Source organism: Athene noctua, chromosome 1 (genome assembly GCF_965140245.1).
Source record: "Athene noctua chromosome 1, bAthNoc1.hap1.1, whole genome shotgun sequence".
Lineage (NCBI taxonomy): Eukaryota > Metazoa > Chordata > Aves > Strigiformes > Strigidae > Athene > Athene noctua.
The window spans coordinates 47,801,686-47,815,428 of NC_134037.1; the positions used below are offsets into that span (position 1 = coordinate 47,801,686).

Genomic DNA, 13,743 nt, shown 5'->3' on the forward strand with positions numbered 1-13,743 from the left:
TCTTCCTCGCTCACCAAGCCGTCTGCTATAAACCCCGTTTTTGGAGCCAAACTCTCCCTTATTTACGGAATGTAGTTGCCCATTTCAGCACTGAACCCTAGAACAAGACACCTGATTTTATTTGCTTTAGTCCTTCAAAATTCAGGAAAAAAACAGTAAAGAAAGTGTAAATATGTTATCTATATATATGGGGGGTGTGTGTTGTACATGTATGTACATACATGTAAAGGGTAAACTTTAATTATGATCTATATAAATTGCGTCATTGCTATACTGGAAATATATGATACTATTTAGTATGCCTTTATAACCAGATTTACTGCATATATAATTAATATAAGTTTGTGAAATTTTCTCTTTAGATTATCACCTTCAAAATGTAGTATGCATAAGAGGTGGATTTTGTTACTATAGATCTCATATTTTACACTGAAAAATCTAATGGAAAACATTCTTATGGACATATTTTTATTAAACATGAAATATAACACATCCATCAATGTTTGCAGCAGTTTTCAAGATCAAATTTTGTATTTTTCCCTATAAATTAAAAAACTTGACTATTTAAACTACATCAATACATAGGCTACAGAACACTTTTCAAAATGAGGACTATAGCCCTAAATTTGCACAAATCTTTTAGTCTTTTATTTTGATGTGTCAAAATTCAATTAACAATACGACTTCTGAAAGAAGAAAGATGCAACAAGAAAAGACAAATCTTCATAAAGGAGTAAGGCCACTGTGGCTAACTCTGTGTTACCAGAGTCAATACAGTAGTCACTTTCAATTTCCTGGTTGTCTTGAGGTTTGAAGTTGGTTCCACTAAGGCAAATGCATGTTTCGATGTCCAGAATGACCAGATGTCTTAGCCGCAAGACCAGTTCTTTTGAGTGGACTTTTCAGATCACCTTTACTTCAGAGCCAGGTGACTCATAGCATCAGAGACCTCTGTTGTGACTTGTGCTGAAGTACTAGCGGGTATAATGTTCAGGTAAATATCATACTGTTGGTCCATGCCAAGGTAACTGTCACTCATGAGATACAAGGTGTAGATACACCTAAAATGTAAAAAGCAGAATCATTAGTTTGGAAATTAGGTCTTGACTACTTGGAAATGTTCATCATAAAGAGAACCGAATTTTAAAATTTGTCTTACTTTCCAGGAGTTTCTGGAGTATAAAAAGCAACGGAAACAGTATTTCGATTTCTGACATATCCAGTTCTTTTCAGGGCAATGAGTTCTTTTTTATCGACTTCTCCCAATATCAAAAACCATCCTTCATCTTTGACTTTGGGGAATCGAGGAGCCACTGCTTTACTGTCTTGCTTTCCCTGTTGGGGAAAAGAAACAACTTAATAAAACTAGAAATTACCTTTCCAAAATGCCATTCTTACTTGAATGAAAAACACCTCAAAACCACATTGTTGTGAGGTGTTACATAAGACTATAATTTAGCCAGACTAAAATATTTTTGTAATTTCCAGAGGAAGGGTTTTTTTAAAAAATAAAATCACAGTCCACAGAGAAAAACCCAGGGTATGAGATACTATTCCACTTACTTTGTAAGCTGTTAAAACTTGAATGGAAATACTGTTCCCTTTTTGTAATTTCATCTAATATATTCCAAATGCTACTCTCTGCAGAAGTGTTAATTGTAAACCTAGTGTCTTTAAATAAAGCTAAACAATATTGTTCAAGATTAATATAAAGACAAAACAGCACTTGAAGTCTTTATTTGAGGTTGATATAGCAAAAGGAAAGATTATTTCAGTGATTCTTTAAGACAGTGACTTTACTGCTGAAAGCTGAAGATATAATGATGCACACTCCATCAGCATTCATTTCGTGTTCTGTAGATGGAAAGGTTTTACTGAAGATTTATACAGAAGAAAAAAGCACTACCACAGCCATGAAGCTTCAGAAACAGTTTGATCCAGCTGTTTCTTACAAAGGAGGGATCAAATTCTAGGAGAGGTTTATAAAACAGTGATTGTTGTGCTTGAAATGCTCCTGCTCCATCCTTTTCCATGGCTTCTGGTTAGGAACAGCCTGTCAGTAACTGGCACAGCAAATGACTTATGGAGGAGCTTTGACCCTTTTTCCTTCCTACAGATGAGACAGTCTCCCCTTGAAGCTACAGTGAACCTGCTGCTGTAGTCAGGACAAGAAGTCTGTTGGGAAAAAATACTTTTCAAATAGAATTCTTTAACTAATGTTAAGTTTACTTCAGGATTTACAACAGAATGTGTATCTCCATTGTTATTTTTATCAAAATGAAGTTGTCTTAAGAGTCTCAGAACTAACGTCTAAAACCGTTCTCTGCTCCTGTCTTGAACTCTTCTTCATATCTTAACAAAAATGCTGGTAATTATCATTCTTAGTTGTTTGAAATGTTAGAGAAATTCATTACCAAAATTATAATCATGGTGGTCCAAATGCCACTCATGGTATGCAGATGACCAAAAATGCCTCTACAAGTAAGTGATAGCTAGTGTCAGCAGTGCCTGATTGGAATGCAGGAGGCAGGGTCTTAACTCTTCCAAGAACCTACAAGCAGGTACAGTGAGTTACTGCTGCTAAGGGCAGAGCAGCTGGAAACCTGTGCAGCTCCTGCTGTTTCTGGCTTGGCGCATGAAGACTTGCTGAGGGCCCAGTGAGGTGATCATCCCAAGAGGAAATGGGATGGGTTTTAGCTGGGCAAAGGGGTGGAGCTGAAATTTAGGTGGGGAAAGGACTTGTATGTAGAAATTGTTCTAGGAGCTGTTTAAAAAAGCATCACATGTAAAATACTAGGAGGGTATCCTCAGTGAAGGCCTGAGGATGTGTTACGAGTAGAAACATATTTATGGGCATTGGTCTCGTATGCACTTTGGAGGTACATGGGAATACAATAGGGAAGCTTATAAACTGGTTTGGGGAAGCACAATATGCAAGTGTACGAGTGGTATGAGTTTGGGGCGGGCAAGTACGTAAATATTGCCTGGGAAGTTATCATCTCTACTGTCACTGCTTATAGTACCCAAACAAATGAACTTTATGAGTTTCTAGTTTGTAAAAAAGAATGAGAGAAATTTTTCACTGACTTGAATTGGTTTAGAATTTTACCTTAAGAGTCTATTTACTATCCTATTGCAACCTGAAAAAAACATTTGCTTCATTACTAACACAGAAAAGGCTTTGGAAGTGTTTATAATTTACATAATACTTAAACCATAAAACCCCCTGTTACGCTGTATAACATGCATTATTGATAACGTAAATGGATTATTGGAAACTTGTGCACCTGGGAAGGAAATGATAAATTAATCTACCTGATACCCCATCTGGGTTCTCTGCAGATTTATTTGGAGCACATACTCTTGATCAGCATGTAATTTGATCCATCTTTTGTCATCTCGTATGTCTGTTGTCAAAGAAGGAACATGCACTTCGTTCTGTGGCTGAACTGGGTCATCCCAACAGCCCTTAATGCTCAGGCTGACGTTTAGAATTGGCAAACGGCACAAGAAATTCCAAGCCTGTAGAAAAAACCAGAACCCTGTGGATTACAAGACAATCTATACAATCATTGTCACTGTAACAATAACAATTCAATGTGCAGCCTACATATTTATTCTATAATAATGTTTTATTATGTATCAGAATATCATATATAATTGTATGACTATCAATCATAAGCACAAAATACTTTTCATTAACCTCTTACTCTACTTTTTTCTAAGCAAATCAAACAAATGTGAAACTCCTCAAGCACGTTACACATGCCTCACTAAGATTACTGATGTCTGAACACAGGAAAAATTCCTTACCACTCCCGATTAAAGTATTTTTTCCCTGTAAGCCACTTAAAAACTAGTATAATTAAGTTTTAAATTAAACTTCCTTAGCATAATCCATAAAGAACAAGTCACTGCAGTGCTAATTAGCAATGGGCAAACCTCAGAGAGTTCAGAGGATCAGTTCAGATAATTAACCAAAAGTTCAACTGCATATCCAAAATTATCCCTAGGTTTTTTTTTAAGGTTTTCTTGCATCGATCTTCACGAACCCTCCTTCTTACAGTCCTCCTGAGGAATCTTAAGTCTCTGTGGTTTCTCATGAACTGCAACAGGCCCTCAGTTTTCTCTCATCCTCATACAGAGACCTGTTGTTAGAGGCATACAATTTGTGCAGCTGAACAGGGAACTCCCTTCAACCTTAAAGAGGCATCCTGGAAATGCAGCCCTATCTATCTCTCATTTTAGTCTTTATCAGACAAGGAAAAGCAGATCTGAGAAACCATGACAAAAATGGAGGGGAGCAATGCAGACTTTCATTTACTAAAAAGAAAATCAGCATGTTCAACTTAATGAAATTAGTTAGGAAGAAGTGGAAAAATGGCCTGTGGAATGGAGGCAGTAATTTGTGGCCTCACTGTGGCTGAAAAAGATAGATGAGGCATGAAAGCCTTGGTCTTTTCTCAGCAGAAAAAATCAAAAGACCAAGAACCACCTTCTGCCCCGCCCTCCCTTCCCTCCACCTCCAAAATAAAACAGGAATCACCACTACACCCATGTTTTCAAAAAACACGTGAAAACCCAGGGGGTGGGAAGGAGAAGAAGGAAAGAATACTGATCTTGGTAAAGAACCAGCAGATGTCAAAATGGGAACTTGTGGGAATGAAGAGGGTAGGCATAGTCACGTGGGCAGTACTGGCATGGAACAGAAATGTTTTATCTGGAAAAATACTGTATTTTATTTTTCATGTATTGGTTTGACCATCTTGTGTTTCAGCAAAATCTATTTTCACTTAGGTTGCGCTTGATGTGCCTCTGATTACTTTATCTGCGCTAGAAGATCTAGAGCCTTAATTAAAGCTCAGTTTGCTTTTTGGAGCCATCTTTGCCATGATTCACGCTGCCAATGGCATATGTTAATACGTAACCAGGGATTCAGCAGCGAGGGTCAGCAGCCCTAAGATCGCACTGGCATAGGAAGAGGTGATGCTGTCCCTCTCTCCAAGATGCTCCACACCAGGTAGCTGTCCCCCTCGCCACCCCCGACACGCTGGCACTGCCATGCTGCGACTCCGCAGCTGATGGATCAGCTCGCTAATCATTTTGGGGACAGCATGAACTTAGATCAGATTAAAGCTGATTGTGGAAGTATATTCTCTAATCCTGCGAGTACTCTAAATAAGCATAAACCTTCAGTGCCACTGAAAGCAGTGGCCCAGCCTCCTCCCCTGCTGGCACAAGCATTTATGTAGCCACTTGGCTACAGGCCATTTTGACTGCCAGCGAGAGTGTTGATATGATCCCTCCTCCCCTTGTCCCCAGATGCTTGTTCCCACCTCCTCACCCAAACCAGCCATGGCGTTTGTGCAGCTGTGCAGTGAGCCAGGTCAGGAGAGGTGAAAATGGCACGGGGAGGGCAGGACTGCCCATTTTGGCTGCAGCACAGACTTATGTCGGATTAAAATGGCTGCATTACCAGAGCCTGGCTGAACTGAATGAGAAAACTGATTTAGGCTAAAACCTAATCTCTCTCTCTCTCTTCCCTCTTGTGTGTGCTGCATGAACAGCTGTGTCTGTTCAATGGAGAAGGTGGGGAGGGCCAGCTGTGAGTGCTTGGAAACTGCAGTGTAAAAGCAGGGCACACCGATGAATGGCACTGATGTTCTTAATAGTGCCTTAGCTAAGAAAGGACAGGAAAATTGTAATAGCAAATAAACAGCTAGAACCTTATGGGAAAAGATATCCCTCTTTGTCCCAGCTCTGAAAGGGAAGAGGGGGAAAAAAAGGCAGCACCTTGAAGAAGGAGAAATATCACCACAGACATTCTTAATTCATTACTTGCCAGGATTTTACTACATTCTACACAGAAGACACTACTAAAATAATCTCCAGCAGATCACATCAGATAAGACAACTTGAATAGTAACACCTTAACTGGCAAACGATTTTATGTTTGTTGCAAAGGTTTCTAAGATGAAGCTTACTGTGGGAACTGTACAGACCTACTGCGTGAGACTCTTGCACCAAAGCAGTGAGTGTACTTCTGCTGTGTTCAGTAGAGGCACCCTAATATGTACCAACTCAGTGATCACCCCTTCGGTCATACTTTAAGACATCATTTACCTGGAAAACTTTTATGTGTACTATCTCAGAGGACAAGACCTGTTACAATTATGTTAGAATAAAGTTTAATTTCGGCAGAGATCATAACGTATTGACTCCTTTAGTGGCATTACCTGTTCCTCTGTTGAAGACTATGATTTGGTCTGGTTTATACCATACAACCCACCATATTCTATTTGTCAAAGGCTATCATGTTCTCATGTAGCTTTTACAGTGCAAACAAATCAAAGTAACTCCGAGTAACTTTTTAATTAGATAAGAAAGTAGTTATGTCATTCGCCAGGCCTTATGTCTTTCAAAATTAAAGGCAAAGTTAGTACTGCTTGATCACTGATACAATGTAGACAGCAAGCTGCCTTTTTATCATCCATGCAACGTGGAGAAAATGAAGAAATGTTTTTCTTACTGAGGAAAAAAAGGCAAGTAGTAGCAGCTGAAAATGAACAAGATTATAGGAATACAGATACTTCCAGAGTAAAAGCAGCTAATACTACAGCAGGGATATTTTTTTCAATCTTGAGGTTTATTTTTTCTCTTTCAAAAATATAAATATCAGCTTAGTATTTTAAAAGGTGCCTAATGCCTAAATGACTTAGTGAAAAAGGTTTGTTAAAGAAATATGATTCAGAATGAATCACTGAAACAAACATAAAGCTTAGGCTAAAGATCAGAGTTACAGTCTAAATAGTTTTGAATTTAGGCTGTCAGCTTTTAAAACCCTGCTGACTTTCAGTGTTTGGGATTATAACTAACTTTTGTAAAATTAAACTTGGACTCCCATGTCCCTTTAGTATTTCTTGATAATTTTACTTTTTTGCTGTATACCAACATGTGCATGTACATATATACTATATATATATATATATTTACCTACCAAACCCATAGCTTCAAATCATAATCACATGAAAAATTCTTCATGAACCTTTGATAACATCATTAGCATTTTTGCCAATAATCTGTCTCCCCAGGATTTAGCCTAATATTGCAAATCCATGAACAGCTTCAAGAGCTGCTATTTAAAAATTAATTATCAATCTGCTTAAAAGACATTTTCTTCTTTTTTGATGGGAAATTTCTTTATTTTCCTGTTTGCCTCAAATTTATGTAAAGCTCAAGCTGTTTTTTGCCAGTTTCATGCTAGTAACTGGTTTAAGATACAGGTTCAACATCCTGTGAGGGAGAAGTAGAAGGTTTGTTAGGAAAATAATGCTTTTGGCATTTTAGTGGTGTACTTACCACTTCATTTGACTTTGTTTGGGTCTGGTGCCAGAATGTTAGGCTTAAACTCTGTAATCTTATATTCTTTCTTTATAGAAAATTTATCCTAAAGATGCATTCTTTATTGAAGAATTTTACTTTTGGTTGGCCCCTGTCTAAGTGTCCACTGAAAGACTATCTATGAAGACACTCAACAGGCAGTCTCAATATGAATTTTAATTCTGTGCAAGGCATGACAATAGTTTTGTTTTCCAAAAAAACCACTGTAAAGAGTATAAAATGTTGGTATAAAGGTTTCCCTTTTCAGTGACCTGGCTAATACAGTCATGGCTTTGCTATACCCAGTACAGCTCTTCGCAACTCATGCAAATGAAACTTCCTCCTTATACCATGCTGAGACATTATGTTTTTTCCTCATATACATCTCTATTTACAAACATAGATATATAAAGGCATAGAGTCATTCACAGCATGAACATACACACAAGCTATTTTTGAAGAAACTGCTAAGACATTTCAATACCAGCCAAACATATTTATCTGAGGATTAATCTTCATCTATTGAATCAGACGAGAACACTGCCATGCATACAATTATTTAATTAGCAGCCAAATCCTCTGCCAGTCAGCAGCCGTTCCAGGCATACTGATGGGGCAGTAGATGCAAATCTCACAGTAGTACTGCTTTTTCTCATTACTACTGCAATTAGCACTTAAATTGATGCTTTAAACATACTAATTTCTGGAATAATTCAGGATTTGTATGTTACCTGGGATCGCCTCACTGCAGAGACGACACCAGATTGCTACGCAAATTGAAGCACTTTTGAGCCAAATAACCATCATCATATCAGACAGAGCCAATTTGCATTTGCTTTTAAAGATAACAGAATGGCAATTTATGCAAATAAATTAAGTAAGTTTACTTCTGAGTTCTCCCTGAACTAATTATAACAATGTTCTAATTTTTTATCACATCTAAAAGTTGGACTGAAATCAATGTGTATTATGTTAGAAATCTGTTGTTAAAGGAAGCCTTGTTTTGATGTCAATACATTTTCTTAATTCAAAATTTTGATGTTAATTTAGTTACAAATGCAGATGTCTGTTATAGACATTTAAGTACTTTTCTTCTTGTTTGCGTACCAGTAAAAGGTTTAACTGAAGCTGAACAGTCAAACACAGGACATATTGCTGTCCTTTTAAATATTCAAATAAAAAACATTTGAAGTATAGCTTTTGAAGTTTTCATCTTTCGTACATTTATTTGAAATCAATAGGCTTAGCATGAGATGAATACTATGGAATTTATCTGTGCTTTGCTGGGAATGGCCTGAAAATCAAGCTAAAAATAAGACTCTATCAGCCTAAACATTTTGGAATAGTATTTTTTTCTTCCCCCTCGGAAGTATGAAATTTCCATCTGCTTTTTTTTTTTTTTTTTGGTTTCAAATATAAAATGAGTGCTGGATCTTTTACTAAGAGTATTCTCAGAAAAAATGGTGTTTGACAGACCACTTCAGAAACCAGCTACGATGACATTTGCAATGCATGTATTCCTAGTGTATAGCTGGCTATGAAAAGATGGATAACACTCAGCAGATTGAATGACCTAGAGAAGCATCTTTAGAGCAAAGAGATGTGGTAATATCAGCCATAAACTAGACTCTGTTACTGGTTAGCCAGGAATAAGTGAAAATAATATTAAGAAAACAGACAGAGAAGAACCTTTGTAAAGCTGGCAGTACCTTGAAATTAGCAATGAATGTGTTGCACTTTATACAGAACATTACATGATATTTGCTGAAGGGAAGTGAAGAGAGTATTTCTTTTCCCAGCTACTCTTCCTCTCCAATCATATTGATAATGACTATGGACAGAAAGTATTACCTGTGAAATGTGTGCTGTTTGCAATTCACTGTCCACAATGGAAGCAAAAACGTTCTCTTTTCCTTCGCAGGCAGCCATTAGTTCGGGAAGACACTCGATAGGTCCTTGGTAACCTCCATGCACACTCTTCCTTTTGCCTTGGCTCCACTTCCTGATACAGACAGCAAAACATATGCCCAGGGAGGGAAAGCAAACATTTGTTTTCAGTTGTTTTGGTAGTAAAACTTGATACTGGTTTCTGTTACTAAATGCTGGTCATTTATTTTTGGGTAGCATCAATTATTGCATCATCTAGGCATCTATAGAGCTTAGCATTATCTATGATATTAAGATGGATACTAATGTATTTTTATAATAAATTAAAATAAAGAGATAATCATAATATAGAGAGTTAGATTTGTTAGGACTTGGGACCGTTGCAGTGATCTCTTGTTAATTTGTCTGGACTCATGGTTCTCAAAATAACCTGTGGGGGTTAATTAATCAATGAATATTGAAAACAGAAACAGTAACTCCATTTGGGAAAGCATCACTGTGGAAGGAGTTCTGCTTCTGGTGCATTAATGAACATTCTCGGGCACAACAATGACATTCAAACAGAATAAGCAGAAGTGGAATGAAATTTCAAACCTGCAGATGCTTAGAAGAATTACATACCGGAAAAGGTAGAGGTGCTGTGGCTCTATATTGGGCAAAGTAAGCAGGGAAGAGTCATGTATCCATCTACCCTGAACCACCATCTGCACCAGACTGGTTATATTCAGAGCAGCCACCAGCCAGCCATGATGTGCTGCAATATCCAGCATTGCCTAAACAAAGGAGACACATATAAAAAAAAGAGAATGCAAGTATAACTGTGTACCTGGTTCATACAAGGAAGAACATTTATTTAATGTTTAACGTACAGGAATTTCTAGGCCTTCAACAGAGGAATTTACTTCAACCTCTACTGATGGCAGCAGGCACCTTTTGAATTGACCTTTAAAAAAAATGGATTAAATCCTGCATCGTGATCATCATCAACTCTTACCCTTGAAAAGGTAATTTATATCATGTTTTTGGGGGTGAGAAGGTGGGATCTTTTCCTTACAAATAATCTTTCTTTTACATAATCCAACTCAGAATGAAAGGAATAAATCTCAAAGTTTACTGTAGTAAACAAGTATTGGTTTATAATTTGACATGAGAGCTTTGCTGGAATTGCACAATTATTAAAAAATCTTTAAACTATTTAAGAACAACAACATATTCAAATTTGTTCAATTATCTAGTTATTACTCCTATTTTAACCTAAGGACTTAAAAAAATCTCTTGGAGTAGATAAAACCACTAAAATTTAGTTTAATGATAATTTTTGAGGTTTTGTTCACTGACACCTAACTTGAAATTTTGAAGAAAGATTACAGAATAGCTGTCTCTTTTTTGGCATCTTGATCCTGAATCTGAAAAGCTTTCCCAAAGTACATAAAAACCCCAAGCAAATAAAAATCCCTATCCAGTTACACATCACACTTTAAAGTGTTAATGATCATCCTGCCTTCCATGTCTCATGAGTTTCTGTTCCATTTCTACTAACTATGTTTTTGACAATACACGTAGAAGCTATACTATAAGTATCACCAGCACAAAGATCTAAATTGTCAAAATTCATTATGGATTGTGCATTGCGAGTGGCCCTATTGACATGAAAAAATTGTTATGCTTGCTTTTTTCCTGACTGGACTTAAATTCTGTTTGGTTAGTCTGAAAGAGAATTTAAGAGTTCTTCCAAAGGAGAAAGGACCAAATATGAGCTTTTGTTTTCAAGATTTTTTTTTTTTATTACTAAATGCAGTTATTTGAATATATAGTATACTTTTCGCCCTGTCTAGAGTACATGAAAACAATTATTATGATTTGTAGAAGCATTTCAGCTGGTGAAGAACATTATGCTATAATATATTAGTTGCCTTGCTTATTTTATTGTTTAATACCATTATGATCACAATAAAGTGCAGGTCCTCATATTACAACACTCTAAATCAGTAGAAAGCCATGTATTTAAAAGTGGTTTGCCATGTAGGAAATCTGGAGTTTGATTAAAATACTAGAAAATGCTTTTTAAGAAAGGAAGGAAAGAGTCTGGTATGCTGCACAGTTTCAACACTTCTTTAAATACCATCTTCTTCGTATTAGGAGAGTTGTAGTTTGATTTTAGGACTAGGCTTAAGATGTTTCCATAGGTTTTTCTTTTAAAGACAAATGATATTGTTTGATACTTCCTTAGACAGCAGATACCTGCATCATTTTAACTTATTTTCCAGCCACTAGTGTAATGAGGATAAGTTGTCTATATAAGTCTTTACATTTAATCAAATGTTTTACAGACAAACAAAAGGCAGCATTTACTTAAGGCAAACTAAACAGTGAAATCTTCTTTAAACAAAGGAGTTGTTTACACATGCAGTGCTATTTCAATTAAATTACACTGAATCTGGAGAAATACTGAGTTTAAAGACAGAAGTTAGTTTCAGTCCTGGCCAGTCACACAGTTTATTTTAGCAGTTTACAATGCAATTTCAACAGGTTTTATTCCAGATCGGGGTGATAAGATCAGTGACACTTAAAAAAAATATTTAAAGTGTTACCTTGTATTACGCAAATATTGTCTCATTTCTCATAAATTGTGGATAAAGTGCCTTTCAGCTAATAAAGACCTAGTTTAACATTTAAGTTGCCTTTTTTGAAGGAAGAGCAATAGCACCCTGAAACACGCTAATAACATTCCTAGTGACCCTAGAAATAGTATCTTACAGCACAACAATAATGGTTTTCTTCCTCTGTCTTTTCACTTGGCTTGCCAGGGTGATTTCCAGGTATGATTATTTTTACCGAATAGAAAATAAAATTATGTTAGAAACCACATTTGAAAGGAGCAGCTTCATGGCCTGTAGATTTATGTGCTGGTCCACATGATTTTATTCAGATAAAAAGAGAATTGTTCTCAGCATGTATCAGAGTGAAGTCTGTTGTTTAAACTTAGAAGGCGAGTCACTCTTTAGCCACTTCCACATTTTAAAATATATTGAAGCCTACACGTTCGGTACAGTTTGTGTCTCTGAGCGTGTTGCTGAGACAGGATGGTATCTCTCTGCTATTCTCCACTACCTGATTCTTCTCTCCTTTCTGCTATTCTGGCATAGACTGAAACAGCATGTTCCTCAGTGACGAAACTGTTGTATATATGTGAAGAATAATGGGTGCACAGATATCCTGTCTTTTCCATGAGCAGCAAGAAGAATACAGTAAATTGTATTTTTAGTCAGCGTGAAGCAGTGGCATTTTCATAAAATGCTTCTGAGGATACATGCATAACACTGTTTTCATTGTTTTCTTTTTTCTCCTTAAAATCTATTCCCCTACCCCCATTCCTTTTAACAGAGATTTGAAAGAGGAAAGGAAGAGAGAAGACGTAAGAGAAAGATAAATCTAAAACAAGCTATACACTGAAATTAACTGGAGGATCCTTTCACATAGAAAATCTCCTAGAAATTGATAGAGGCCTACAGATAGATATCCCGTAGGGAGTAAGGAAAGCCTGTGTGTGTGAGACTCTGTGTTCCACATTGTTATAATGAATCCACATGGCAAATCCTCTTTTCCTCCTTATTTTCTGCTTCTTCACCCATAGAATTTATTCACAGCATCTCTATCTGGATGTGAAATCCAAGACAGTGACATTGTGAAAAAGTCAGAACAATGGTAAAGTTGGCTTGTTTCATCTGCTGCCTTGGAAACCCGCGCATGTTTCATTTTCCACTAGGTGTAAAACACGCAGATCCTTGATACTTAAATGCTTATTGAAATTCCTATAAATACTCAAGATAACAAATTGAGTCATTCCCCTATCGCCATATTAGTTATATATAATGTAGCAACTAAGTGAATGGTATAAAAGACAAAAGAAAAAATGATAAATATATAATACTTATGTTAGCTGATGAGTAATTAGTCTCTCTATTTTCCCTAGTTGCTACTTGTTTGGTTTGTTGCTGTTGTTTTTAAGTAAAAAACAGTATAACTTTCTAGAAATCTGTGGCTTTTTAACTTTATCTCTTATTTGGCAACAAAGTAAGTAATTTCAGATGTCTTACAGTTGATAAGATTGCAACAGATTAAGAATATTATTCTAAAACTGAGAAATGGCACAAATTGTTTATCTGCCTTTCTAGCCTCAGAATTTCATGCCAACACAGGATAACTTCATCACAGAGAAAAAACTAAGAAGACAGTGAGTGCAAAAAGTGAAACAACAAAACTATAAAGATGCTTTTACTTATAGAGAAAATATAAAAATATTTTTTAGTTTGCCAACAAGTTAAAAAACCAACAATCCTAAGCCCACCTCTTTTTAAGCTGAAGTGGAAAAGATGGGGTAAATAGTGGAGTCAAGGGAAACATTGCTTGTTATAATGAAAAATATGTTTACCATCATCTTATTTGGGTCTCTTCCTACACTTAGGAGAATAAATG

The 13,743-nt window shown here is 36.4% G+C and overlaps 1 protein-coding gene across 1 annotated transcript in view; it reads right to left on the bottom strand.

Annotated features, from left to right (window-relative positions):
- Positions 1–457: 457 nt before the first annotated feature.
- ASCC3 (activating signal cointegrator 1 complex subunit 3) overlaps positions 458–13,743 on the bottom strand; it is a 287,285-nt gene continuing 273,999 nt past the window's right edge. The window contains exons 38-42 of the mRNA XM_074896093.1: positions 9,889–10,040; positions 9,232–9,382; positions 3,316–3,522; positions 1,160–1,335; positions 458–1,061 (exon numbers count right to left, since the gene is read on the bottom strand). Coding sequence (XP_074752194.1) covers positions 914–1,061; positions 1,160–1,335; positions 3,316–3,522; positions 9,232–9,382; positions 9,889–10,040 — 834 coding nt within the window. The 3' untranslated portion in view covers positions 458–913. The remainder of the gene's footprint in view (positions 1,062–1,159; positions 1,336–3,315; positions 3,523–9,231; positions 9,383–9,888; positions 10,041–13,743) is intronic.